Source organism: Coregonus lavaretus (assembly GCF_964263955.1).
Source record: "Coregonus lavaretus genome assembly, chromosome: 9".
NCBI lineage: Eukaryota > Metazoa > Chordata > Actinopteri > Salmoniformes > Salmonidae > Coregonus > Coregonus lavaretus.
Genome location: NC_139996.1, coordinates 710,534 through 738,153, shown reverse-complemented (window position 1 = coordinate 738,153; position 27,620 = coordinate 710,534). Strand labels below are relative to the sequence as shown.

The 27,620-nt window shown below is 43.8% G+C and overlaps 1 protein-coding gene across 1 annotated transcript; it reads left to right on the top strand.

Annotated features, from left to right (window-relative positions):
* Positions 1–2,165: 2,165 nt before the first annotated feature.
* On the top strand, positions 2,166–27,613 carry LOC311134806 (leucine-rich repeat-containing protein 61-like; the record flags this gene model as incomplete). Its single annotated transcript, XM_084168589.1, has 9 exons — positions 2,166–2,454; positions 15,173–15,271; positions 15,424–15,570; positions 15,720–15,780; positions 17,175–17,260; positions 23,017–23,082; positions 23,240–23,308; positions 23,484–23,609; positions 27,448–27,613. The coding sequence occupies 9 exons, from the start codon at positions 2,166–2,168 to the stop codon at positions 27,552–27,554; spliced, it is 1,050 nt and encodes a 349-aa protein (XP_084024715.1). The 3' UTR covers positions 27,555–27,613.
* Positions 27,614–27,620: the final 7 nt, after the last annotated feature.

The window sequence follows — 27,620 nt, the reverse complement described above, 5'->3', positions numbered from 1 at the left end:
ATACAGTCACAGTAGCAGACAGAGGAACCTAATACAGTCACAGTAGCAGACAGAGAGGAACCTAATACAGTCACAGTAGCAGACAGAGAGGAAACTAATACAGTCACAGTAGCAGACAGAGCAACCTAATACAGTCACAGTAGCAGACAGAGGGACCTAATACAGTCACAGTAGCAGACAGAGGGACCTAATACAGTCACAGTAGCAGACAGAGGTACCTAATACAGTCACAGTAGCAGACAGAGGAACCTAATACAGTCACAGTAGCAGACAGAGGAACCTAATACAGTCACAGTAGCAGACAGAGGAACCTAATACAGTCACAGTAGCAGACAGAGGAACCTAATACAGTCACAGTAGCAGACAGAGGGACCTAATACAGTCACAGTAGCAGACAGAGGTACCTAATACAGTCACAGTAGCAGACAGAGGAACCTAATACAGTCACAGTAGCAGACAGAGCAACTTAATACAGTCACAGTAGCAGACAGAGGAACCGAATACAGTCACAGTAGCAGACAGAGGTACCTAATACAGTCACAGTAGCAGACAGAGGAACCTAATACAGTCACAGTAGCAGACAGAGAGGAACCTAATACAGTCACAGTAACAGACAGAAGAACCTAATACAGTCACAGTAGCAGACAGAGGAACCTAATACAGTCACAGTAGCAGACAGAGGAACCTAATACAGTCACAGTAGCAGACAGAGCAACCTAATACAGTCACAGTTGCAGACAGAGGTACCTAATACAGTCACAGTAGCAGACAGAGGAACCTAATACAGTCACAGTAGCAGACAGAGCAACCTAATACAGTCACAGTAGCAGACAGAGGAACCTAATACAGTCACAGTAGCAGACAGAGAAACCTAATACAGTCACAGTAGCAGACAGAGGGACCTAATACAGTCACAGTAGCAGACAGAGGTACTTAATACAGTCACAGTAGCAGACAGAGGAACCTAATACAGTCACAGTAGCAGACAGAGCAACCTAATACAGTCACAGTAGCAGACAGAGGAACCTAATACAGTCACAGTAGCAGACAGAGGTACCTAATACAGTCACAGTAGCAGACAGAGGAACCTAATACAGTCACAGTAGCAGACAGAGCAACCTAATACAGTCACAGTAGCAGACAGAGGAACCTAATACAGTCACAGTAGCAGACAGAGCAACCTAATACAGTCACAGTTGCAGACAGAGGACCTAATACAGTCACAGTCACAGTAGCAGACAGAGGAACCTAATACAGTCACAGTAGCAGACAGAGAAACCTAATACAGTCACAGTAGCAGACAGAGGGACCTAATACAGTCACAGTAGCAGACAGAGGTACCTAATACAGTCACAGTAGCAGACAGAGGAACCTAATACAGTCACAGTAGCAGACAGAGCAACCTAATACAGTCACAGTAGCAGACAGAGGAACCTAATACAGTCACAGTAGCAGACAGAGGTACCTAATACAGTCACAGTAGCAGACAGAGGAACCTAATACAGTCACAGTAGCAGACAGAGCAACCTAATACAGTCACAGTAGCAGACAGAGGAACCTAATACAGTCACAGTAGCAGACAGAGCAACCTAATACAGTCACAGTTGCAGACAGAGGAACCTAATACAGTCACAGTCACAGTAGCAGACAGAGGAACCTAATACAGTCACAGTAGCAGACAGAGGAACCTAATACAGTCACAGTAGCAGACAGAGGGACCTAATACAGTAGCAGTAGCAGACAGAGGAACCTAATACAGTCACAGTAGCAGACAGGGGAACCTAATACAGTCACAGTAGCAGACAGAGGAACCTAATACAGTCACAGTAGCAGACAGTCTGTATAACCCTGTTTAGTAGTAGCACCCTGTTCCTTAGATCATGCAGGCAGGACAGCGCAGTAGCAGTGTTGTGGGATATTATTATTAAAATGAGTGCAAACTAAAGACGTGGTTTGCCACCTCGTTCCTGGCTAAGCAGAAGAGACAGAGGCCTTGGTTCCTCAGAATCTCAGCCTCATGCAGCTGCTACTTCTGCAGTAATGACTAAGACTCATTTGCTGCAACCCAAATGGCCCCCTCTTCCCTCTGGGCCCTGGTCTAAAGTAGTGCACTATGTAGGGAATAGGGTGCCATTTGGGACTCATCCGAGGGGTTAGTTAGGGGGATGGGCGGTATCCAGATGTCCATACCTTCCTACGCGCCTGTGCCATCCTGTGCCATCCTGTGCCACCCTGTGCCATCCTGTGCCACCCTGTGCCATCCTGTGCCATCCTTTGCCATCCTGTGCCATCCTGGGCCATCCTGTGCCATCCTGGGCCATCCTGTGCCATCCTGGGCCATCCTGTGCCACCCTGGGCCATCCTGGGCCATCCTGTGCCATCCTGTGCCATCCTGGGCCATCCTGTGCCATCCTGGGCCATCCTGTGCCATCCTGGGCCATCCTGGGATATACAGTAGTGCACACAAGGGGCGCACATTTTTTTTAGAACGAAAAAAAGTCCCAAAAAACGGCACTTACCAGAATGCTAACAAAATGCTAACAAGTACTAAGGTATCCTCATAGCAGATGCTAGGTAAATGGTAATGAGCGCATGCAAACATTTACTATTAAGACAGACAACCCAGCTCATAAAGTTATGCAAATATCTCAAAACGCAGCACAAAACACATATTAGACAGCAGGGATCTTAATCCAGTAGGGGATTGTCTTTGCTGCTCTTACCAACACGCCTGAGCTCGCAAGCTAACGTTGTCTTTGCTGCTGTTACCAACACGCTTGAGCTCGCAAGCTAACGTTGTCTTTGCTGCTCTTACCAACACGCCTGAGCTCGCAAGCTAACGTTGTCTTTGCTGCTGGTACCAACACGCTTGAGCTCGCAAGCTAACGTTGTCTTTGCTGCTCTTACCAACACGCCTGAGCTCGCAAGCTAACGTTGTCTTTGCTGCTCTTACCAACACGCTTGAGCTCGCAAGCTAACGTTGTCTTTGCTGCTCTTACCAACACGCCTGAGCTCGCAAGCTAACGTTGTCTTTGCTGCTCTTACCAATACGCTTGAGCTCGCAAGCTAACGTTGTCTTTGCTGCTCTTACCAACACGCCTGAGCTCGCAAGCTAACGTTGTCTTTGCTGCTCTTACCAACACGCTTGAGCTCGCAAGCTAACGTTGTCTTTGCTGCTCTTACCAACACGCCTGAGCTCGCAAGCTAACGTTGTCTTTGCTGCTGTTACCAACACGCCTGAGCTCGCAAGCTAACGTTGTCTTTGCTGCTCTTACCAACACGCTTGAGCTCGCAAGCTAACGTTGTCTTTGCTGCTCTTACCAACACGCCTGAGCTCGCAAGCTAACGTTGTCTTTGCTGCTGTTACCAACACGCTTGAGCTCGCAAGCTAACGTTGTCTTTGCTGCTCTTACCAACACGCCTGAGCTCGCAAGCTAACGTTGTCTTTGCTGCTCTTACCAACACGCTTGAGCTCGCAAGCTAACGTTGTCTTTGCTGCTCTTACCAACACGCCTGAGCTCGCAAGCTAACGTTGTCTTTGCTGCTCTTACCAACACGCTTGAGCTCGCAAGCTAACGTTGTCTTTGCTGCTCTTACCAACACGCCTGAGCTCGCAAGCTAACGTTGTCTTTGCTGCTCTTACCAACACGCCTGAGCTCGCAAGCTAACGTTGTCTTTGCTGCTCTTACCAACACGCTTGAGCTCGCAAGCTAACGTTGTCTTTGCTGCTGTTACCAACACGCTTGAGCTCGCAAGCTAACGTTGTCTTTGCTGCTGTTACCAACACGCTTGAGCTCGCAAGCTAACGTTGTCTTTGCTGCTGTTACCAACACGCCTGAGCTCGCAAGCTAACGTTGTCTTTGCTGCTCTTACCAACACGCCTGAGCTCGCAAGCTAACGTTGTCTTTGCTGCTCTTACCAACACGCTTGAGCTCGCAAGCTAACGTTGTCTTTGCTGCTCTTACCAACACGCCTGAGCTCGCAAGCTAACGTTGTCTTTGCTGCTCTTACCAACACGCCTGAGCTCGCAAGCTAACGTTGTCTTTGCTGCTCTTACCAACACGCCTGAGCTCGCAAGCTAACGTTGTCTTTGCTGCTCTTACCAACACGCTTGAGCTTGCAAGCTAACGTTAGCCACTTAGCTAACATTAGCAATTTAGCAAAACCCAGCTGGAGAGAATTTATTTGTCTTAGATAATTAAATTAATAGTTATAAGATATATAGCTGGCAAACATCAGGATTATTGTAAGTGTAACTTGATCACCTCACCTTGTGCTTCTTTGTAAACACACGTGACTGGCTAAAACTGCTGTTTTGGGAAACTGGTACTGGTAAACTTGAAAAATAATCTAACAGGCGAAATGATGAACGCGATCTGCTTGGTCTATTATCTAGTGCACAAATTGACTGCAGGTATTGGAAAATCATACTGATGGGATTTTATACGGTATACTGCCCAACCCTATAACTAACCCACTTGGACAACAGGAACACCTACATGAGAATGCTGTTCATTGACTACAGCTCAGTGTTCAACACCGTAGTGCCCTCGAAGTTCATCACTAAGCTAAGGTCCCTGGGACTAAACACCTCCCTCTGCAACTGGATCCTGGACTTCCTGACGGGCCACCCCCAGGTGGTAAGGGTAGGCAACAAGACATCTGCCACGCTGACCCTCAACACAGGGGCCCCTCAGGGGTGCATGGTCAGTCCCCTCCTGTACTCCCTGTTCACCCATGACTGCATGGCCAGGCACGACTCCAACACCATCATTAAGTTTTCCGACAACACGACGGTGGTAGGCCTGATCACTGACTACGATGAGACAGCCTATAGGGAAGAGGTCAGAGACCTGGCCGTGTGGTGTTTCAGGAAGACAAAGGAGCTGATCGTGGACTACAAGAAAAGGAGGACCGATCACAACCTCATTCACATCGAACGGGGCAGTAGTGGAGCGGGTTGAGAGCTTCAAGTTCCTCAGTGTCTACATCACTAAGGATCTATCATGGTTCACACACACCCACACAGTCGTGAAGAGGGCACAACGATGCCTCTTCCCCCTCAGGAGGCTGAAAAGATTTGGCATGGGCCCTCAGATCCCCAAACATTTCTACAGCTGCACCATTGAGAGCATCTTGACTGGCTGCATCACCGCCTGGTATGGAACTGCTCTGCCTCCGACCATAAGGCAATACAGAGGGTACCTGCACTGACTCTCTTGCACTGACTCTATGCACACACACTGGAGTCTACCTACACACTCACACACACTGGAGTCTACCTACACACTCACACACACTGGAGTCTACCTACACACTCACACACACTTACACGGACACTCCAACACACACACACACACACACACTACATACACCCACACACACATAACATGCACACACATGCATACTGACGCCACACTCACAAACACTTTCACAGTCAACATATACGCTGCTGCTAGTCTCTTTAACCCAACCCTCCTATATGTGCAGGGCATGCCTTCAGAAAGTATTCACGCCCCTTGACTTTTATTGTGTAACAGGCAGCCTGATTTTAAAATTGATTACATTTATATTTTTTTTTCACTGGCATACACACAATACCCCATAATGTCAAAGTGGAATTATGTTTTTCTAAATTTCAACAAATTAATAAAAAATGAAACGCTGAAAAATCTTGAGTCAATAAGTATTCAACCCCTTTGTTAAGTTCACGAGTAAAAATGTGCACAAGTCACATAATAAGTTGTATGTGCAATAATAGTGTTTAACATTATTTTTTAATGACTACCTCATCTCTGTACCCCACACATACAATTATCTGTAAGGTTCCTCAGTCACTCAGTGAATTTCAAACACAGATTCAACCATAAAGACCAGGGAGGTTTTCCAATGACTCACAAAGAAGGGCACCTATTGGTAGATGACAAAAAACCAAAATAACCCTGAATAACCCTTTGAGCATGGTGAAGTTATTCATTACACTTTGGATGGTGTATCAATACACCCAGTCCTTCCTAAATCCGTTGCCGAAGAGGAAAAAAACCACTCAGGGTTGTCTGTGGTTCTCCATGGGTTCTAAGCTATATGGAATCTCAGGGTTGTCTCCATGGGTTCTAAGCTATATGGAATCTCAGGGTTGTCTCCATGGGTTCTAAGCTATATGGAATCTCAGGGTTTTCACCATGGGTTCTAAGCTATATGGAATCTCAGGGTTTTCACCATGGGGTTCTAAGCTTTATGGAATCTCAGGGTTTTCACCATGGGTTCTAAGCTTTATGGAATCTCAGGGTTGTCACCATGGGTTCTAAGCTTTATGGAATCTCAGGGTTGTCTCCATGGGTTCTAAGCTATATGGAATCTCAGGGTTTTCACCATGGGTTCTAAGCTTTATGGAATCTCAGGGTTGTCTCCATGGGTTCTAAGCTTTATGGAATCTCAGGGTTGTCTCCATGGGTTCTAAGCTTTATGGAATCTCAGGGTTTTCACCATGGGTTCTAAGCTTTATGGAATCTCAGGGTTTTCACCATGGGTTCTAAGCTTTATGGAATCTCAGGGTTGTCTCCATGGGTTCTAAGCTATATGGAATCTCAGGGTTTTCACCATGGGTTCTAAGCTATATGGAATCTCAGGGTTGTCACCATGGGTTCTAAGCTATATGGAATCTCAGGGTTGTCACCATGGGTTCTAAGCTATATGGAATCTCAGGGTTGTCTCCATGGGTTCTAAGCTTTATGGAATCTCAGGGTTTTCACCATGGGTTCTAAGCTTTATGGAATCTCAGGGTTTTCACCATGGGTTCTAAGCTTTATGGAATCTCAGGGTTTTCACCATGGGTTCTAAGCTTTATGGAATCTCAGGGTTGTCTCCATGGGTTCTAAGCTATATGGAATCTCAGGGTTTTCACCATGGTTTCTAAGCTTTATGGAATCTCAGGGTTGTCTCCATGGGTTCTAAGCTTTATGGAATCTCAGGGTTGTCTCCATGGGTTCTAAGCTTTATGGAATCTCAGGGTTTTCACCATGGGTTCTAAGCTTTATGGAATCTCAGGGTTTTCACCATGGGTTCTAAGCTTTATGGAATCTCAGGGTTGTCTCCATGGGTTCTAAGCTATATGGAATCTCAGGGTTTTCACCATGGGTTCTAAGCTTTATGGAATCTCAGGGTTGTCTCCATGGGTTCTAAGCTTTATGGAATCTCAGGGTTGTCTCCATGGGTTCTAAGCTTTATGGAATCTCAGGGTTGTCACCATGGGTTCTAAGCTATATGGAATCTCAGGGTTGTCACCATGGGTTCTAAGCTATATGGAATCTCAGGGTTTTCACCATGGGTTCTAAGCTATATGGAATCTCAGGGTTTTCACCATGGGTTCTAAGCTATATGGAATCTCAGGGTTTTCACCATGGGTTCTAAGCTATATGGAATCTCAGGGTTTTCACCATGGGTTCTAAGCTATATGGAATCTCAGGGTTGTCTCCATGGGTTCTAAGCTTTATGGAATCTCAGGGTTTTCACCATGGGTTCTAAGCTTTATGGAATCTCAGGGTTTTCACCATGGGTTCTAAGCTATATGGAATCTCAGGGTTTTCACCATGGGTTCTAAGCTATATGGAATCTCAGGGTTGTCTCCATGGGTTCTAAGCTATATGGAATCTCAGGGTTGTCTCCATGGGTTCTAAGCTATATGGAATCTCAGGGTTGTCTCCATGGGTTCTAAGCTATATGGAATCTCAGGGTTTTCACCATGGGTTCTAAGATTTATGGAATCTCAGGGTTGTCTCCATGGGTTCTAAGCTTTATGGAATCTCAGGGTCGTCTCCATGGGTTCTAAGCTTTATGGAATCTCAGGGTTTTCACCATGGGTTCTAAGCTTTATGGAATCTCAAGGTTTTCACCATGGGTTCTAAGCTTTATGGAATCTCAGGGTTGTCTCCATGGGTTCTAAGCTTTATGGAATCTCAGGGTTGTCACCATGGGTTCTAAGCTATATGGAATCTCAGGGTTGTCACCATGGGTTCTAAGCTATATGGAATCTCAGGGTTTTCACCATGGGTTCTAAGCTATATGGAATCTCAGGGTTTTCACCATGGGTTCTAAGCTATATGGAATCTCAGGGTTTTCACCATGGGTTCTAAGCTATATGGAATCTCAGGGTTTTCACCATGGGTTCTAAGCTATATGGAATCTCAGGGTTGTCTCCATGGGTTCTAAGCTTTATGGAATCTCAGGGTTTTCACCATGGGTTCTAAGCTTTATGGAATCTCAGGGTTTTCACCATGGGTTCTAAGCTATATGGAATCTCAGGGTTTTCACCATGGGTTCTAAGCTATATGGAATCTCAGGGTTGTCTCCATGGGTTCTAAGCTATATGGAATCTCAGGGTTGTCTCCATGGGTTCTAAGCTATATGGAATCTCAGGGTTGTCTCCATGGGTTCTAAGCTATATGGAATCTCAGGGTTTTCACCATGGGTTCTAAGATTTATGGAATCTCAGGGTTGTCTCCATGGGTTCTAAGCTTTATGGAATCTCAGGGTCGTCTCCATGGGTTCTAAGCTTTATGGAATCTCAGGGTTTTCACCATGGGTTCTAAGCTTTATGGAATCTCAAGGTTTTCACCATGGGTTCTAAGCTTTATGGAATCTCAGGGTTGTCTCCATGGGTTCTAAGCTATATGGAATCTCAGGGTTTTCACCATGGGTTCTAAGCTATATGGAATCTCAGGGTTGTCACCATGGGTTCTAAGCTATATGGAATCTCAGGGTTGTCACCATGGGTTCTAAGCTATATGGAATCTCAGGGTTGTCTCCATGGGTTCTAAGCTTTATGGAATCTCAGGGTTTTCACCATGGGTTCTAAGCTTTATGGAATCTCAGGGTTTTCACCATGGGTTCTAAGCTTTATGGAATCTCAGGGTTGTCACCATGGGTTCTAAGCTTTATGGAATCTCAGGGTTGTCTCCATGGGTTCTAAGCTATATGGAATCTCAGGGTTTTCACCATGGGTTCTAAGCTTTATGGAATCTCAGGGTTGTCTCCATGGGTTCTAAGCTTTATGGAATCTCAGGGTTGTCTCCATGGGTTCTAAGCTTTATGGAATCTCAGGGTTTTCACCATGGGTTCTAAGCTTTATGGAATCTCAGGGTTTTCACCATGGGTTCTAAGCTTTATGGAATCTCAGGGTTGTCTCCATGGGTTCTAAGCTATATGGAATCTCAGGGTTTTCACCATGGGTTCTAAGCTCTATGGAATCTCAGGGTTGTCTCCATGGGTTCTAAGCTTTATGGAATCTCAGGGTTGTCTCCATGGGTTCTAAGCTTTATGGAATCTCAGGGTTGTCACCATGGGTTCTAAGCTATATGGAATCTCAGGGTTGTCACCATGGGTTCTAAGCTATATGGAATCTCAGGGTTTTCACCATGGGTTCTAAGCTATATGGAATCTCAGGGTTTTCACCATGGGTTCTAAGCTATATGGAATCTCAGGGTTTTCACCATGGGTTCTAAGCTATATGGAATCTCAGGGTTTTCACCATGGGTTCTAAGCTATATGGAATCTCAGGGTTTTCACCATGGGTTCTAAGCTATATGGAATCTCAGGGTTGTCTCCATGGGTTCTAAGCTATATGGAATCTCAGGGTTTTCACCATGGGTTCTAAGCTATATGGAATCTCAGGGTTTTCACCATGGGTTCTAAGCTATATGGAATCTCAGGGTTTTCACCATGGGTTCTAAGCTATATGGAATCTCAGGGTTTTCACCATGGGTTCTAAGCTATATGGAATCTCAGGGTTTTCACCATGGGTTCTAAGCTATATGGAATCTCAGGGTTGTCTCCATGGGTTCTAATCTATATGGAATCTCAGGGTTTTCACCATGGGTTCTAAGCTATATGGAATCTCAGGGTTTTCACCATGGGTTCTAAGCTATATGGAATCTCAGGGTTTTCACCATGGGTTCTAAGCTTTATGGAATCTCAGGGTTTTCACCATGGGTTCTAAGCTATATGGAATCTCAGGGTTGTCTCCATGGGTTCTAAGCTTTATGGAATCTCAGGGTTTTCACCATGGGTTCTAAGCTTTATGGAATCTCAGGGTTTTCACCATGGGTTCTAAGCTATATGGAATCTCAGGGTTTTCACCATGGGTTCTAAGCTATATGGAATCTCAGGGTTGTCTCCATGGGTTCTAAGCTATATGGAATCTCTTAAGAAGGTACAAGGATCATTTTGCTATTTGATTTTGAATTTAAAGACCCCTTGAAGTATAATTTTTTTTTTTGGGGGGGGGGCTTGCTGCAATTAGCCCAAACTGTTCGGACGCTACAGACAGAAGTTAGCAGATCGGCTGTACCGACTTCAGACGAGTCCCAAGACGCTTGTGGGGGTCGTAGAGAAAAACAGAGAAAACCATTGTGTTCGTGAGAGTATCATCCTTCCATAGAGGGGTAATAGTTAATAGTTTAACTAGTTTGTAGTCCAAACCATTCGGACGCTACAGACGGCGGAGTGATGCCAGGAAAATAACCTCTCTCTTAACGTCAACAAAACGAAGGAGCTAATCGTGGACTTCAGGAGACAGCAGAGGGAGCACGCCCCCATCCACATCGACAGGACCGCAGTGGAGAAGGTGAAAAGCTGACCGGGGGCACACTGCCTGCCCTTCAGGACACCTACAGCACCCGAGCCACTGCCTGTTCACCCCGCTATCATCCAGAAGCTGGGACCGAGAGAATGAAAAACAGCTTCTATCGCAAGGCCATCAGACTGTTAAATAGCCATCACTAGCCGGCTACCACCCGGTTACTCAACCCTGCACCTTAGAGGCTGCTGCCCTAAATACAGTGGGGGAAAAAAGTACTTAGTCAGCCACCAATTGTGCAAGTTCTCCCACTTAAAAAGATGAGAGAGGCCTGTAATTTTCATCATAGGTACACGTCAACTATGACAGACAAAATGAGATTTTTTTTCTCCAGAAAATCACATTGTAGGATTTTTTATGAATTTATTTGCAAATTATGGTGGAAAATAAGTATTTGGTCACCTACAAACAAGCAAGATTTCTGGCTCTCACAGACCTGTAACTTCTTCTTTAAGAGGCTCCTCTGTCCTCCACTCGTTACCTGGATTAATGGCACCTGTTTGAACTTGTTATCAGTATAAAAGACACCTGTCCACAACCTCAAACATTCACACTCCAAACTCCACTATGGCCAAGACCAAAGAGTTGTCAAAGGACACCAGAAACAAAATTGTAGACCTGCACCAGGCTGGGAAGACTGAATCTGCAATAGGTAAGCAGCTTGGTTTGAAGAAATCAACTGTGGGAGCAATTATTAGGAAATGGAAGACCACTGATAATCTCCCTCGATCTGGGGCTCCACGCAAGATCTCACCCCGTGGGGTCAAAATAATCACAAGAACGGTGAGCAAAAATCCCAGAACCACACGGGGGGACCTAGTGAATGACCTGCAGAGAGCTGGGACCAAAGTAACAAAGCCTACCATCAGTAACACACTATGCTGCCAGGGACTCAAATCCTGCAGTGCCAGACGTGTCCCCCTGCTTAAGCCAAACACTTGTCGTGTTTGGAGGACAAAGAATGCTGAGTTGCATCCAAAGAACACCATACCTACTGTGAAGCATGGGGGTGGAAACATCATGCTTTGGGGCTGTTTTTCTGCAAAGGGACCAGGACGACTGATCCGTGTAAAGGAAAGAATGAATGGGGCCATGTATCGTGAGATTTTGAGTGAAAACCTCCTTCCATCAGCAAGGGCATTGAAGATGAAACGTGGCTGGGTCTTTCAGCATGACAATGATCCCAAACACACCGCCCGGGCAACGAAGGAGTGGCTTCGTAAGAAGCATTTCAAGGTCCTGGAGTGGCCTAGCCAGTCTCCAGATCTCAACCCCATAGAACATCTTTGGAGGGAGTTGAAAGTCTGTGTTGGCCAGCGACAGTCACAAAACATCACTGCTCTAGAGGAGATCTGCATGGAGGAATGGGCCAAAATACCAGCAACAGTGTGTAAAAACCAACGTTTGACCTGTGTCATTGCCAACAAAGGGTATATAACAAAGTATTGAGAAACTTTTGTTATTGACCAAATACTTATTTTCCACCATATTTAGCAAATCAATTCATTAAAAATCCTACAATGTGATTTTCAGGATTTTTTTTTCCTCATTTTGTCTGTCATAGTTGACGTGTACCTATGATGAAAATTACAGGCCTCTCTCATCTTTTTAAGTGGGAGAACTTGCACAATTGGTGGCTGACTAAATACTTTTTTTCCCCACTGTACATAGACATGGAATCACTGGCCACTTTAATAATGGAACACTGGTCACTTTAATAATGTTTACATACTGCTTTACTTATTTCATATGTATATATACTGTATTCTATTATACTGTATTTTAGTCAATGCCACTCCGACATTGCTCGTCCTAATATTTATATATTTCTTAATTCCATTATTTTACTTTTAGATTTGTGTGTATTGTGAATTGTTAGATACTACTGCACTGTTGGAGCTAGGAACACAAGCATTTCGCTACACCCACAATAACATCTGCTAAATATGCGTGAACAATAACATTTTATTTTAATTAGATTTTGTGAGAAGACCTATTTTTGGGATGTCTCATGGTCTGACAAACATCGCTCGCATCTAGCTTAAACTGACATATCTCTAGCTTAAACTGACAGATATCTCTCTCTCTCTCTCTCTCTATATATATATATATATATAATCTTAAACTTCTCTAGCTTAAACTGATCCATCATCTAGATCTCTAGCTTAAACTGACAGATATCTCTAGCTTAAACTGACAGATATCTCTAGCTTAAACTGACAGATATCTCTCTCTATATATATATATATATATATATCTCTAGCTTAAACCGACAGATTTTTATGGGGATTTTTTTGTTATGCTAATTAGAGTTCCGCAGGGGCGCGGATATCGACTATAGAGGGTTAAGATAAGCAGAGTAAGAAGTTTACATCACTATTGCATAATCTGCCTACTGCCTTAATCAGTTAAAATCCAATTATTCCTGTGCATGGAAACAATTCTAAATTGATTAAATTGTTTTGTGGTGGCTTACATTTATGAAAAAATTTATATTTTATATTACATACTGATGCTATATGTCACATTAAGAACTCTGCCCATTTACAAGACAATCATCAACAACCAATTTGACAGAGCTTGAAGAATTTTGAAAAGAATAATGGGCAAATGTTGTAATCCAGGTGTGGAAAGCTCTTAGAGACTTACCCAGAAAGACTCACAGCTGTAATCGCTGCCAAAGGTGCTTCTACAAAGTACTGACTCAGGGGTGTGAATACTTATGTAAATGAGATATTTTTGTATTTCATTTTCAATAAATGTGTAAAAATGTCTAAAAACATGTTTTCAAATCAAAATCAAAATCGGATCAAATGTTATTTGTCACATACACGTGTTTAGCAGATGTTATTGCGGGTGTAGCCAAATGCTTGTGCTTCTAGCTCCGACAGTGCAGTAATATCTACCAAGTAATATCTCACAATTTCACAACATATACCCAATACACACAAAACTAGTAAGGAATGGGATTTAAGAATATATACAGTGGGGAAAAAAAGTATTTAGTCAGCCACCAATTGTGCAAGTTCTCCCACTTAAAAAGATGAGAGAGGCCTGTAATTTTCATCATAGGTACACGTCAACTATGACAGACAAAATGAGGAAAAAAAAATCCAGAAATCACATTGTAGGATTTTTAATGAATTTATTTGCATTTGGTTGACAGAGAGTTAGATAGCTGGGAGATGGGCCTGGCTCGAGGCTAGCTCAAGGCTCACTGAGGTTAGCTTCACGACAGTGGTGATTAGCCAACAATGACAACAGCCATTCAATTGCAGCTAGCTAGTTGCGATGGTCTGGTGTTAAGGTCCAGTGATTCAGTGATTCTGGCAGAAAATCCGATATTCTCTGGCTCGATAGCGCGATGTGCAGACTGGCCGACAATTGAGCTGGCTGGTAGGTAGTGCCACGGCCACAGACAATGGTGAAGACCGCTAACAGTGGGTAATAGCAAGTAGCTAGTTAGCTGGCTAGTTTCAACCAGAGGTTCTGGATAAAAATATATGAAGAAACAACAGAATCTGTTCCACATTGGGTGAGGCCGGTTGCAGAAAAGTATATTTAGTTAAAGGATGGAAAGTGAGATTGAGAAATATATACAAAAAAGACAAAAAACTGGATATTTACATGAGGACACTACAGAAAACACGACCGCACTGCTACGCCATCTTGGAATCAATATTGTGTGTAGATGGGTGAGGAAAAAAATATTTAATCCATTTAGAATTCGGGCTGTAAGTCGAGGGGTATGAATACTTTCTGAAGGCACTGTAGATACCTCAATTACCTCCTACCCCTGCACATTGACTCAGTACTGGTACTCCCTGTATATAGCCATGTTATTACCTGGTACTCCCTGTATATAGCCATGTTATTACCTGGTACTCCCTGTATATAGCCATGTTATTACCTGGTACTCCCTGTATATAGCCATGTTATTACCTGGTACTCCCTGTATATAGCCATGTTATTACCTGGTACTCCCTGTATATAGCCATGTTATTACCTGGTACTCCCTGTATATAGCCATGTTATTACCTGGTACTCCCTGTATATAGCCATGTTATTACCTGGTACTCCCTGTATATAGCCATGTAATTACCTGGTACCCATGCAAATCGACTCAGTACTGGTACTCCCTGTATATAGCCATGTTATTTTCTACTCCCTGTATATAGCCATGTTATTTTTACTTGTTATTTTTAGTCATTATTCACTGTGTCACTATTTCAATTTTTTTTTTTTTTTTTAATATCTAATTTTTAACTCTGCATTGTTGGAAAAGGAGCCGTAAATAAGCATTTCACTGTTAGTCAACACCTGTTGTCCACGAAGCATGTGACAAATAAAATATGATTTGATTTTAAGAATAAAGAGGTGTTCCAGTGCAGACATCCTCTTTCTGCCTCACTCACACTCTTCTTCTCCTTCTCCTTCTCCTTCTTCTTCTTCTTCTTCTTCTCCTCCTTCTCCTTCTCCTTCTCCTTCTCCTTCTCCTTCTTCTTCTCCTTCTTCTTCTTCTTCTTCTTCTTCTTCCAGAATCAGAAAGAGTCTCCAAGGTGACGGCTGTGCTACTGAAGTCCCGGACCGGAGAGTTTGATCTGGAATCTATTCTGTTCCTGAAGCTCCGAGGTCTTGGTAAGATCAGATGACATCATCAGCTTCTAATCTTTCTCTCTAGATAATAATACAAGACAGAAGTAATACTCTCTAGCTTCGTCTTGGTCATGATTAAGGCCTGCTAGCTTGTTGTTTAACCAGCAGGGCTGTCTTATGTCTGGGTTCTCCAGGGATCTATGATCTAGGCTGTATCGGGGAGTGTGTCAATCTGGAGAGACTGGATCTGTCTGGTAACAACATCACTAACCTGGGTCCTCTCTCCTCTCTGAGACTACTAAAGATTCTCAATGTGTCAGCCAACAGGATCTCTAACTTAGGTACAGATTATTACCGTACAGATACTCAATGTGAAACTGTCATGGGATGCATTTGCTTCACTGTTTGCGTGTGTTGGTAGCCCACTGTTTGATGGTATGTAAACAGTGTCCCTCTAGCCTAAATGTCTTTCTGATTGGTCTGTTTTTAGAAGCCATTTCCATCTGTGATGGTTTACAGAGCCTAAATGTGGCTGGGAACCTCATATCCAGGTAAACATGTATTTACTATTTACAGTACTGTGATATCATATCCAGGTAAACATGTATTTACTATGTAATCCATACTGTGGACAGGAACAGTGTCTATTAACAGGTCTATTAACAGGTTTATTAACAGGTCTATTAACAGGTCTATTAACAGGTCTATTAACAGGTCTAATAACAGGTCTAATAACAGGTCTATTAACAGGTCTAATAACAGGTCTATTAACAGGTCTAATAACAGGTATATTAACAGGTCTATTAACAGGTCTAATAACAGGTCTAATAACAGGTCTATTAACAGGTCTATTAACAGGTCTATTAACAGGTCTATTAACAGGTCTAATAACAGGTCTATTAACAGGTCTATTAACAGGTCTAATAACAGGTATATTAACAGGTCTATTAACAGGTCTAATAACAGGTCTAATAACAGGTCTAATAACAGGTCTATTAACAGTGGGTTAGCAGTGGGTTAGCAGTGGGTTAGCATTGGGCTAGCAGTGGGTTAGCATTGGGCTAGCAGTGGGCTAGCAGTGGGTTAGCAGTGGGTTAGCAGTGGGTTAGCATTGGGCTAGCGGTGGGTTAGCGGTGGGTTAGCGGTGGGCTAGCGGTGGGTTAGCGGTGGGTTAGCGGTGGGCTAGCGGTGGGTTAGCGGTGGGTTAGCGGTGGGTTAGCGGTGTGCTAGCGGTGGGTTAGCGGTGGGTTAGCATTGGGTTAGCGGTGGGTTAGCATTGGGTTAGCAGTGGGTTAGCAGTGGGTTAGCAGTGGGCTAGCAGTGGGTTAGCAGTGGGTTAGCAGTGGGTTAGCATTGGGCTAGCAGTGGGTTAGCAGTGGGCTAGCAGTGGGTTAGCAGTGGGTTAGCATTGGGTTAGCAGTGGGTTAGCAGTGGGCTAGCAGTGGGTTAGCAGTGGGTTAGCAGTGGGTTAGCAGTGGGTTAGCAGTGGGCTAGCAGTGGGTTAGCAGTGGGTTAGCAGTGGGCTAGCAGTGGGTTAGCAGTGGGCTAGCAGTGGGTTAGCAGTGGGTTAGCAGTGGGTTAGCATTGGGCTAGCAGTGGGTTAGCAGTGGGTTAGCAGTGGGTTAGCAGTGGGTTAGCATTGGGCTAGCAGTGGGTTAGCAGTGGGTTAGCAGTGGGTTAGCAGTGGGTTAGCAGTGGGCTAGCAGTGGGTTAGCAGTGGGTTAGCAGTGGGTTAGCAGTGGGTTAGCAGTGGGCTAGCGGTGGGCTAGCGGTGGGTTAGCAGTGTATGTGCACATTCTTAAAATGTGAATGCTCTGGTAAACATAATTTGTATGCATTACATTTGCAAATAAACTAAATGTATTGTCTTAACCTCTCACTGTAGAATTATCAGTCTAGAGACTGTTTGAGGTATTAAAAGTTGTCTGTTTTTAATTATCAACAGCATTGACAACATCCACTGCCTTCAGTCGTTGAGGAAGCTGGAGAATATTCGCCTGAAAGACAACACCTATAACTACACCAACCCAGGTCAGTCATTCCATTACATTGTTGTTGTTTTTTAAATTACTAATGCTTGAAGTACAGATGGTTTAATAATGTGTTGTTGTAACACGTGACTTCCGTCTCGCTTCCGCATTGTCTCCGTGCTGTCGTTGCTGTGCTGTTTGTTGCTACTTGGCTACCTGCCAAACTATTCACGTTTTACTTTTAATAAACGTTTAATCAATCTCTGTGTTCAACAAATTTACCAACTTTTTAGTTTTGTCCTCACTCATCTTTTTTCGTTAAACTTTTTCACCCCGGACGTTTATCCCGAGACAGAAGAGTCATTTTCCTGTGCGTTTTAGCTGCCAACGTTATTTTCCTTTTTTCCATCGCAACTTTTTTCCCTTATTCAACTTTTTCACTCCGGACGCTTTATCTGGACATGATTCGTCAACATCTTCAACATCTTCAACAGCCGAAGCTAAGTAGTAACATTAACATGATGTCTTCTAATTGCAGTCGCTGTACTCATAATATACAGGAGAATTCTCGCCTTACGGCGAAAATAGCTGTGCTACAAGCCCAGCTTCAGACGCAATCGTTAGGCAAGGGCAATATCAGTGTAGGAAAGGAAGAAACAGCGTCTGTGCCACCAGTAAGTACAGACAGTAACGTTAGTATAAATCCCCCCGCACAGTCCCCGCAGCCGGACAACTTTCTCATGGCTTCTGGAGGGAAATACTGTTGGAATGCTCAACCGGTGTCGCTCATTCAGCCGACAGAAACTTTCAACCGGTTTTCCCCATTATGTAGCGAGTCGGAGTCTGAGTCTGAGTCTTCTCTTGTCTCTACTCCTCCCGTTACGGGGTCTGAGACTCCGAAGGCTCCCACCATTAGCTCTGACAAATTGAAAACCCTAGTCATTGGCGACTCCATTACCCGCAGTATTAGACTTAAAACGAATCACCCAGCGATCATACACTGTTTACCAGGGGGCAGGGCTACCGACGTTAAGGCTAATCTAAAGATGGTGCTGGCTAAAGCTAAAACTGGCGAGTGTAGAGAGTATAGAGATATTGTTATCCACGTCGGCACCAACGATGTTAGGATGAAACAGTCAGAGGTCACCAAGTGCAACATAGCTTCAGCGTGTAAATCAGCTAGAAAGATGTGTCGGCATCGAGTAATTGTCTCTGGCCCCCTCCCAGTTAGGGGAAGTGACGAGCTCTACAGCAGAGTCTCAGCACTCAATCGCTGGTTGAAAACTGTTTTCTGCCCCTCCCAAAAGATAACATTTGTGGATAATTGGCCCTCTTTCTGGGACTCACCCACAAACAGGATCAAGCCTGACCTGCTGAGGAGTGACGGACTCCATCCTAGCTGGAGGGGTGCTCTCCTCTTATCTACCAACATAGATAGGGCTCTAACTCCTCTAGCCCCACAGTGAAATAGGGTGCAGGCCAGGCAGCAGGCTGTTAGCCAACCTGCCAGCTTAGTGGAGTCTGCCAATAGCACAGTCAGTGTAGTCAGCTCAGCCATACCCATTGAGACTGTGTCTGTGCCTCGACCTAGGTTGGGCAAAACTAAACATGGCGGTGTTCACCCTAGCAATCTTATTAGGATAAAGACCTCCTCCATTCCTGCCATTATTGAAAGAGATTGTGATACCACACATCTCAAAATAGGGTTACTTAATGTTAGATCCCTCACTTCAAAGGCAGTCATAGTCAATGAACTAATCACTGATCATAATCTTGATGTGATTGGCCTGACTGAAACATGGCTTAAGCCTGATGAATTTGCTGTGTTAAATGAGGCCTCACCTCCTGGTTACACTAGTGACCATATTCCCCGTGCATCCCGCAAAGGCGGAGGTGTTGCTAACATTTACGATAGCAAATTTCAATTTACAAAAAAAAAAATGGCGTTTTCATCTTTTGAGCTTCTAGTCATGAAATCTATGCAGCCTACTCAATCACTTTTTATAGCTACTGTTTACAGGCCTCCTGGGCCATATACAGCGTTCCTCTCTGAGTTTCCTGAATTCCTATCAGACCTTGTAGTCATAGCAGATCATATTCTAATTTTTGGTGATTTTAATATTCACATGGAGAAGTCCACAGACCCACTCCAAAAGTCTTTCGGAGCCATTATCGACTCAGTGGGTTTTGTCCAACATGTCTCTGGACCTACTCACTGCCACGGTCATACTCTGGACCTAGTTTTGTCCCATGGAATAAATGTTGTAGATCTTAATGTTTTTCCACAAAATCCTGGACTATCGGACCACCATTTTATTACGTTTGCAATCGCAACAAATAATCTGCTCAGACCCCAACCAAGGAGCATCAAAAGTCGTGCTATAAATTCTCAGACAACACAAAAATTCATTGATGCCCTTCCAGACTCCTTCTGCCTACCCAAGGACGTCAGAGGACAAAAATCAGTTAACCACTTAACTGAGGAACTCAATTTAACCTTGCGCAATACCCTAGATGCAGTTGCACCCCTAAAAACGAAAAACATTTGTCATAAGAAACTAGCTCCCTGGTATACAGAAAATACCCGAGCTTTGAAGCAAGCTTCCAGGAAATTGGAACGGAAATGGCGCCACACCAAACTGGAAGTCTTCCGACTAGCTTGGAAAGACAGTACCGTGCAGTACCGAAGAGCCCTCACTGCTGCTCGATCATCCTACTTTTCCAACTTAATCGAGGAAAATAAGAACAATCCAAAATTTCTTTTTGATACTGTTGCAAAGCTAACTAAAAAGCAGCATTCCCCAAGAGAGGATGGCTTTCACTTCAGCAGTGATAAATTCATGAACTTCTTTGAGGAAAAGATCATGACCATTAGAAAGCAAATTACGGACTCCTCTTTGAATCTGCGTATTCCTCCAGGGCTTAGCTGTCCTGGATCTGCACAGCTCTGCGAGGGCCTGGGATCGGGAGAGACACTTAAGTGTTTTAGTACTATATCTCTTGACACAATGATGAAAATAATCATGGCCTCTAAACCTTCAAGCTGCATACTGGATCCTATTCCTACTAAACTGCTGAAGGAGCTGCTTCCTGTGCTTGGCCCTCCTATGTTGAACATAATAAACAGCTCTCTATCCACCGGATGTGTACCAAACTCACTAAAAGTGGCAGTGATAAAGCCTCTCTTGAAAAAGCCAAACCTTGACCCGGAAAATATAAAAAACTATCGGCCTATATCGAATCTTCCATTCCTCTCAAAATTTTTAGAAAAAGCTGTTGCGCAGCAACTCACTGCCTTTCTGAAGACAAACAATGTATACGAAATGCTTCAGTCTGGTTTTAGACCCCATCATAGCACTGAGACTGCACTTGTGAAGGTGGTAAATGACCTTTTAATGGCATCAGACCGAGGCTCTGCATCTGTCCTCGTGCTACTAGACCTTAGTGCTGCCTTTGACACCATCGATCACCACATTCTTTTGGAGAGACTGGAAACCCAAATTGGTCTACACGGACAAGTTCTGGCCTGGTTTAGATCCTACCTGTCGGAAAGATATCAGTTTGTCTCTGTGAATGGTCTGTCCTCCGACAAATCAACTGTACATTTCGGTGTTCCTCAAGGTTCCGTTTTAGGACCACTATTGTTTTCACTATATATTTTACCTCTTGGGGATGTTATTCGAAAACATAATGTTAACTTTCACTGCTATGCGGATGACACACAGCTGTACATTTCAATGAAGCATGGTGAAGCCCCAAAATTGCCCTCGCTAGAAGCCTGTGTTTCAGACATAAGAAAGTGGATGGCAAAAAACTTTTTACTTTTAAACTCGGACAAAACAGAGATGCTTGTTCTAGGTCCCAAGAAACAAAGAGATCTTCTGTTAAATCTGACAATTCATCTTGATGGTTGTAAAGTCGTCTCAAATAAAACTGTGAAGGACCTAGGCGTTACTCTTGACCCTGATCTCTCTTTTGACGAACATATCAAGACTGTTTCAAGGACAGCTTTTTTCCATCTACGTAACATTGCAAAAATCAGAAATTTTCTGTCCAAAAATGATGCAGAAAAATTAATCCATGCATTTGTTACTTCTAGGTTAGACTACTGCAATGCTCTATTTTCCGGCTACCCGGATAAAGCACTAAATAAACTTCAGTTAGTGCTAAATACGGCTGCTAGAATCCTGACTAGAACCAAGAAATTTGATCATATTACTCCAGTGCTAGCTTCCCTACACTGGCTTCCTGTTAAGGCAAGGGCTGATTTCAAGGTTTTACTGTTAACCTATAAAGCGTTACATGGGCTTGCTCCTACCTATCTTTCCGAGTTGGTCCTGCCGTACATACCAATACGTACGCTACGGTCACAAGACGCAGGCCTCCTAATTGTCCCTAGAATTTCTAAGCAAACAGCGGGAGGCAGGGCTTTCTCCTATAGATCTCCATTTTTATGGAACAGTCTGCCTACCCATGTGAGAGACGCAGACTCAGTCTCAACCTTTAAGTCTTTACTGAAGACTTATCTCTTCAGTAGGTCATATGATTGAGTGTAGTCTGGCCCAGGAGTGTGAAGGTGAACGGAAAGGCTGGAGCAACGAACAGCCCTTGCTGTCTCTGCCAGGCCGGTTCCCCTCTCCACTGGGGTTCTCTGCCTCTAACCCTGTTGCAGGGGCTGAGTCACTGGCTTGCTGGTGCTCTTTCATGCCGTCCCTGGGAGGGGTGCGTCACTTGAGTGGGTTGAGTTACTGACGTGATCTTCCTGTCTGGGTTGGCGCCCCCCCCTTGGTTTGTGCTGTGGTGGAGACCTCTGTGGGCTATACTCGGCCTTGTCTCAGGATTGTAAGTTGGTGGTTGGGGATATCCCTCTAGTGGTGCGGGGGCTGTGCTTTGGCGGAGTGGGTGGGGTTATATCCTTCCTGTTTGGCCCTGTCCGGGGGTTTCTTCGGATGGGGCCACAGTGTCTCCGGACCGCTCCTGTCTCAGCCTCCAGTATTTATGCTGCAGTAGTTTATGTGTCGGGGGGCTGGGGTTAGTTGGTTATACCTGGAGTACTTCTCCTGTCTTATCCAGTGTCCTGTGTGAATTTAAGTATGCTCTCTCTAATTCTCTCGTTCTCTCTTTCTCTCTGAGAACCTGAGCCCTAGGACCATACGTCAGGACTACCGGGCATGATGACACCTTGCTGTCCCCAGTCCGCCTGGCCTTGCTGCTATTCCAGTTTCAACTGTTCTGCCTGCGGCTACGAAACCCCTACCTGTCCCAGACCTGCTGTTTTCAACTCTTAATGATCGGCTATGAAAAGCCAACTGAGAGACCTGAGCCCTAGGACCATACGTCGGGACTACCGGCCGTGGTGACTCCTTGCTGTCCCCAGTCCGCCTGGCCTTGCTGCTATTCCAGTTTAAACTGTTCTGCCTGCGGTTATGGAACCCCTACCTGTCCCAGACCTGCTGTTTTCAAACTCTTAATGATCGGCTATGAAAAGCCAACTGAGATTTATTCCTGATTATTATTTGACCATGCTTGTCACTTATGAACATTTTTGAACATCTTGGCATGGTTCTGTTATAATCTCCACCCGGCACAGCCAGAAGAGGACTGGCCACCCCTCATAGCCTGGTTCCTCTCTAGGTTTCTTCCTAGGTTTTTGCCTTTCTAGGGAGTTTTTCCTAGCCACCGTGCTTCTACACCTGCATTACTAGCTGTTTGGGGTTTTAGGCTGGGTTTCTGTACAGCACTTCGAGATATTAGCTGATGTAAGAAGGGCTATATAAAATAAAATTGATTGATTGATTGATTGTTTTTGTTTTTCAGTCTGTAAGAACTCATCGTACAGAAACATTCTGCTGGAGATGTTCCCTAACATCAGAGTGTTGGATGGTGAGACATTTATATTAATAACATTCTGCTGGAGATGTTCCCTAACATCAGTGTTGGATGGTGAGACATTTGTATTAATAACATGCTTCAATAGAGGTTTTAAAGTCCAGTGTTTGTCAAGTTACAATGATCTGTCCTGCTCACTGTTGTGTTTTAGGTGAAAGAGTGGTTGGACGTGGGAGCGATTTATATCAATTATGCAAAGACATTGATGAAACTATCAAAGGTATTTCTTACTAGCTTGCAACTATTTTACATTTTCAGAACAGAGAAGAACTAGATTGGACTTTTGAGCAGCCAAATGTATTGAAATGGAGTGACCATATGGTCTTTGCTGAAGGTATATTTGAAAACTGTAAAATAGTGTTTGACCCAGAATGTCCTCTTATGTCCCTGTTCAGATGGTTTCTATAGGAATGGCCAGCTACCAGAGCTGCCTGACTGTAAGCCCTGGGTCGACAACGACTTCTGGGAGATCAAGAGATCCAACAACGCCATTATAGACGAGGCCTACAAACAATTCAATGGTGAGAATACGTCCATATTGTGTTATTATAAATGTTACATACATTAACGTTACATGAATATTAAATAGACTGTACTTAACTGGAACTAATACAATAATGTACGTTTGAATAGCTTCCCATCTTCCTAATGGGTCATTCCACCTCAAAAAGCACAAGAAAGTGGATTTCGACACCCACCATCTCAGATTGTTCTGACATTTTTTCTGTTTTTAGAAACAGATAAGATTAGCATTCCTGCAACATTCTTTTGTTGAAATATTATTTGATCTCTGAAAAATTAAGCTAATTGATTGCACCCAAATTCACCATTTTAATTTATAGGATTCATATAATATTCAATAAATATAGTACCTAACATCCAATTTGGACCAAACATTTTTCTAACAATGAGTTAGAGTAAAAAAATAGATAAGTTACAAAAATGAAAATGAAAAAATGAAAAATAACAAATAATTAAAGAGCAGCAGTATTGTTTCTTCATCCAATGTAATGTATTGGGGGGGACAGCACCATCTAGCAGTCAGAACCTTGTAATAATATGGAGCTGCTGCTTGGAGTATTGTTTCTTCATCCTATGTAATGTATTCTCAGTGAATTTGGTGGGGGTTTTTTCCCCCCTGTTCAGAGAAATTAGTCATTGAAGTTGTTAGGTTTATGTCCATTCCTACATCCTGATATTACAAGGTTCTGACTGCTAGATGGTGCTGTCCCCCTCCCCATGTTAAAGGGATAGTTCACCCACATGACAAAAACACGTTGGTTTCCTCACCCTGTCAGCAGTCTATGGACAAGGTATGACAGCAATCCATGCTTTGGTTTAGTTGTTTACTGTTTCAAATGCTAACATTTTAGCATTTGTGGCACTAATCCAATGCAAGTCAATGGTACCTACACTGAGCATACAAAACATTATGAACACCTGCTCTTTCCATGACAGACTGAACAGGTGAATCCAGGTGAAAGCTATGATCCCTTATTGATGTCACCTGTTACATCCACTTCATCGGTGTAGAGGAAGGGGAGGAGACAGGTTGAGACATGGATTGTGTATGTGTGCCATTCAGAGGGTGAATACTAGGGGTGTGTAGAACATGGTCCTCTGTAGAACACGGTCCTCTGTAGAACACGGTCCTCTGTAGAACATGGTCCTCTGTAGAACATGGTCCTCTGTAGAACACGGTCCTCTGTAGAATACGGTCCTCTGTAGAACACGGTCCTCTGTAGAACACGGTCCTCTGTAGAACATGGTCCTCTGTAGAACATGGTCCTCTGTATATCAGTTAGTAGAACATGGTCCTCTGTAGAACATGGTCCTCTGTAGAACATGGTCCTCTGTAGAACATGGTCCTCTGTAGAACAGGGTCCTCTGTAGAACATGGTCCTCTGTAGAACAGGGTCCTCTGTAGAACATGGTCCTCTGTAGAACACGGTCCTCTGTAGAATACGGTCCTCTGTAGAACACGGTCCTCTGTAGAACAGGGTCCTCTGTAGAACATGGTCCTCTGTAGAACATGGTCCTCTGTAGAACACGGTCCTCTGTAGAATACGGTCCTCTGTAGAACACGGTCCTCTGTAGAACACGGTCCTCTGTAGAACATGGTCCTCTGTAGAACATGGTCCTCTGTATATCAGTTAGTAGAACATGGTCCTCTGTAGAACATGGTCCTCTGTAGAACATGGTCCTCTGTAGAACATGGTCCTCTGTAGAACAGGGTCCTCTGTAGAACATGGTCCTCTGTAGAACAGGGTCCTCTGTAGAACAGGGTCCTCTGTAGAACATGGTCCTCTGTAGAACATGGTCCTCTGTAGAACATGGTCCTCTGTAGAACAGGGTCCTCTGTAGAACACGGTCCTCTGTAGAACATGGTCCTCTGTAGAACATGGTCCTCTGTAGAACATGGTCCTCTGTAGAACATGGTCCTCTGTAGAACATGGTCCTCTGTAGAACAGGGTCCTCTGTAGAACAGGGTCCTCTGTAGAACATGGTCCTCTGTAGAACATGGTCCTCTGTAGAACATGGTCCTCTGTAGAACATGGTCCTCTGTAGTAGGGCTGTGCCGACATGGTTATACTCATATTCCTAATTGTATCTGTAAGTTGACAGTTGATAGTCGGATCGGATGATACTCTGAAACATCTTAAGTGTTTTAATATGCCTAAGTAGATGTTCGCAAAATACCTCCCTGCACGTTCTCACTGCAAAAAAGCTGCAGATTAGGAGCAGCGCGCTGAGGGGTTAGGGGGTGTAGCCTGTGTGTCCTCAACTTGCAGCCAAGTCAAGTCAGCCAAGTTAGCTGTCACTCACTGGATTTAACAGGTTTCACCTGACCAGTCTATGTCATGGAAAGAGCAGGTCTTCTTAATGTTTTGTATACTCAGTGTAGGTACCATTGACTTGCATTGGATTTGTGCCACAAATGCAAAAAAGTTAGCATTTGAAACAGTACAACTACAATGACTAATTTCTCTGAACGGAGGGAAAAAAACATCACAAAATTCACTGAGAATACATTACATAGGATGAAGAAACAATACTCCAAGCAGCAGCTCCATACAGTGCCTTGCAAAAGTATTCATCCCCCTTGGCATTTTTTAAATTTTGTTGCATTACAACCTGTAATTTAAATTGATTTTTATTTGGATTTCATGTAATGGACATACACAAAATAGTCCAAATTGGTGAAGTGAAATTAAAATAATAACTTGTTTTCAAAAAATTCTAAAAAATAAATAACGGAAAAGTGGTGCATGCATATGTATTCACCCCCTTTGCTATGAAGCCCCTAAATAAGATCTGGTGCAACCAATTACCTTCAGAAGTCACATAATTAGTTAAATAAAGTCCACTTGTGTGCAATCTAAGTGTCACATGATCTGTCACATGATCTCAGTATATATACACCTGTTCTGAAAGGCCCCAGAGTCTGCAACACCACTAAGCAAGGGGCACCACCAAGCAAGCGGCACCATGAAGACCAAGGAGCTCTCCAAACAGGTCAGGGACAAGGTTGTGGAGAAGTACAGATCAGGGTTGGGTTATAAAAAAATATCTGAAACTTTGAACATCCCACGGAGCACCATTAAATCCATTATTAAAAAATGGAAAGAATATGGCACCACAACAAACCTGCCAAGAGAGGGCCTCCCACCAAAAATCACAGACCAGGCAAGGAGGGCATTAATCAGAGAGGCAACAAAGAGACCAAAGATAACCCTGAAGGAGCTGCAAAGCTCCACAGCGGAGATTGGAGTATCTGTCCATAGGACCACTTTAAGCCGTACACTCCACAGAGAGGGCCGCCCACCAAAACTCACGGACCAAGGAGGGCATTAATCATTTTGGGGGTGGAAAATGTACCAAGGGGGGTGAATAATTTCATAAGCCACTATACTACTTGTCAGACATAGAGAACTAATACTGTATACTCGTTGTTGGGGTGGTGTTGGAGTGGAATGTGGGGGGGTCCTTAGGTGGCTTTACTTTGGATTCCTCATGTCTAACTCATTGTAAGAAAAATATTTGGTCCAAATTGGATGTTAGGTATGATATTTATTGAATATTATATGAATCCTATAAATTAAAATGGCCAATTTGGGTGCAATCAATTAGCTTAATTTCTCAGAGATCTAATTATATTTCAACAAAATAATGTTGCAGGAATGCTAATCTTATCTGTTTCTAAAAACAGAAATGATTTCAGAACAATCTGATATGGTGGGTGTCATGGCTTGCTGAAATGACACGGAACGACTCTTGATGCCTGATTTAGGTTTTGACGATCTTGGAGAAAATGTAACTAACTAACTAAACAATCTGATCATTCTGGTCTCCATACAGATGTGCTTCATGAATGCAGACTGCTAAACAACAGAGCAGCACATGTGATCTCACAGACAGAGAGATCTCTGAGCCTCAAGAACCAGCCAAAGCAGTACGCTGTTTAAATGCTGTTTAAAATGGGCACTAAAGCAGTACGCTGTTTAAATGCTGTTTCAAATGGGCACTAAAGC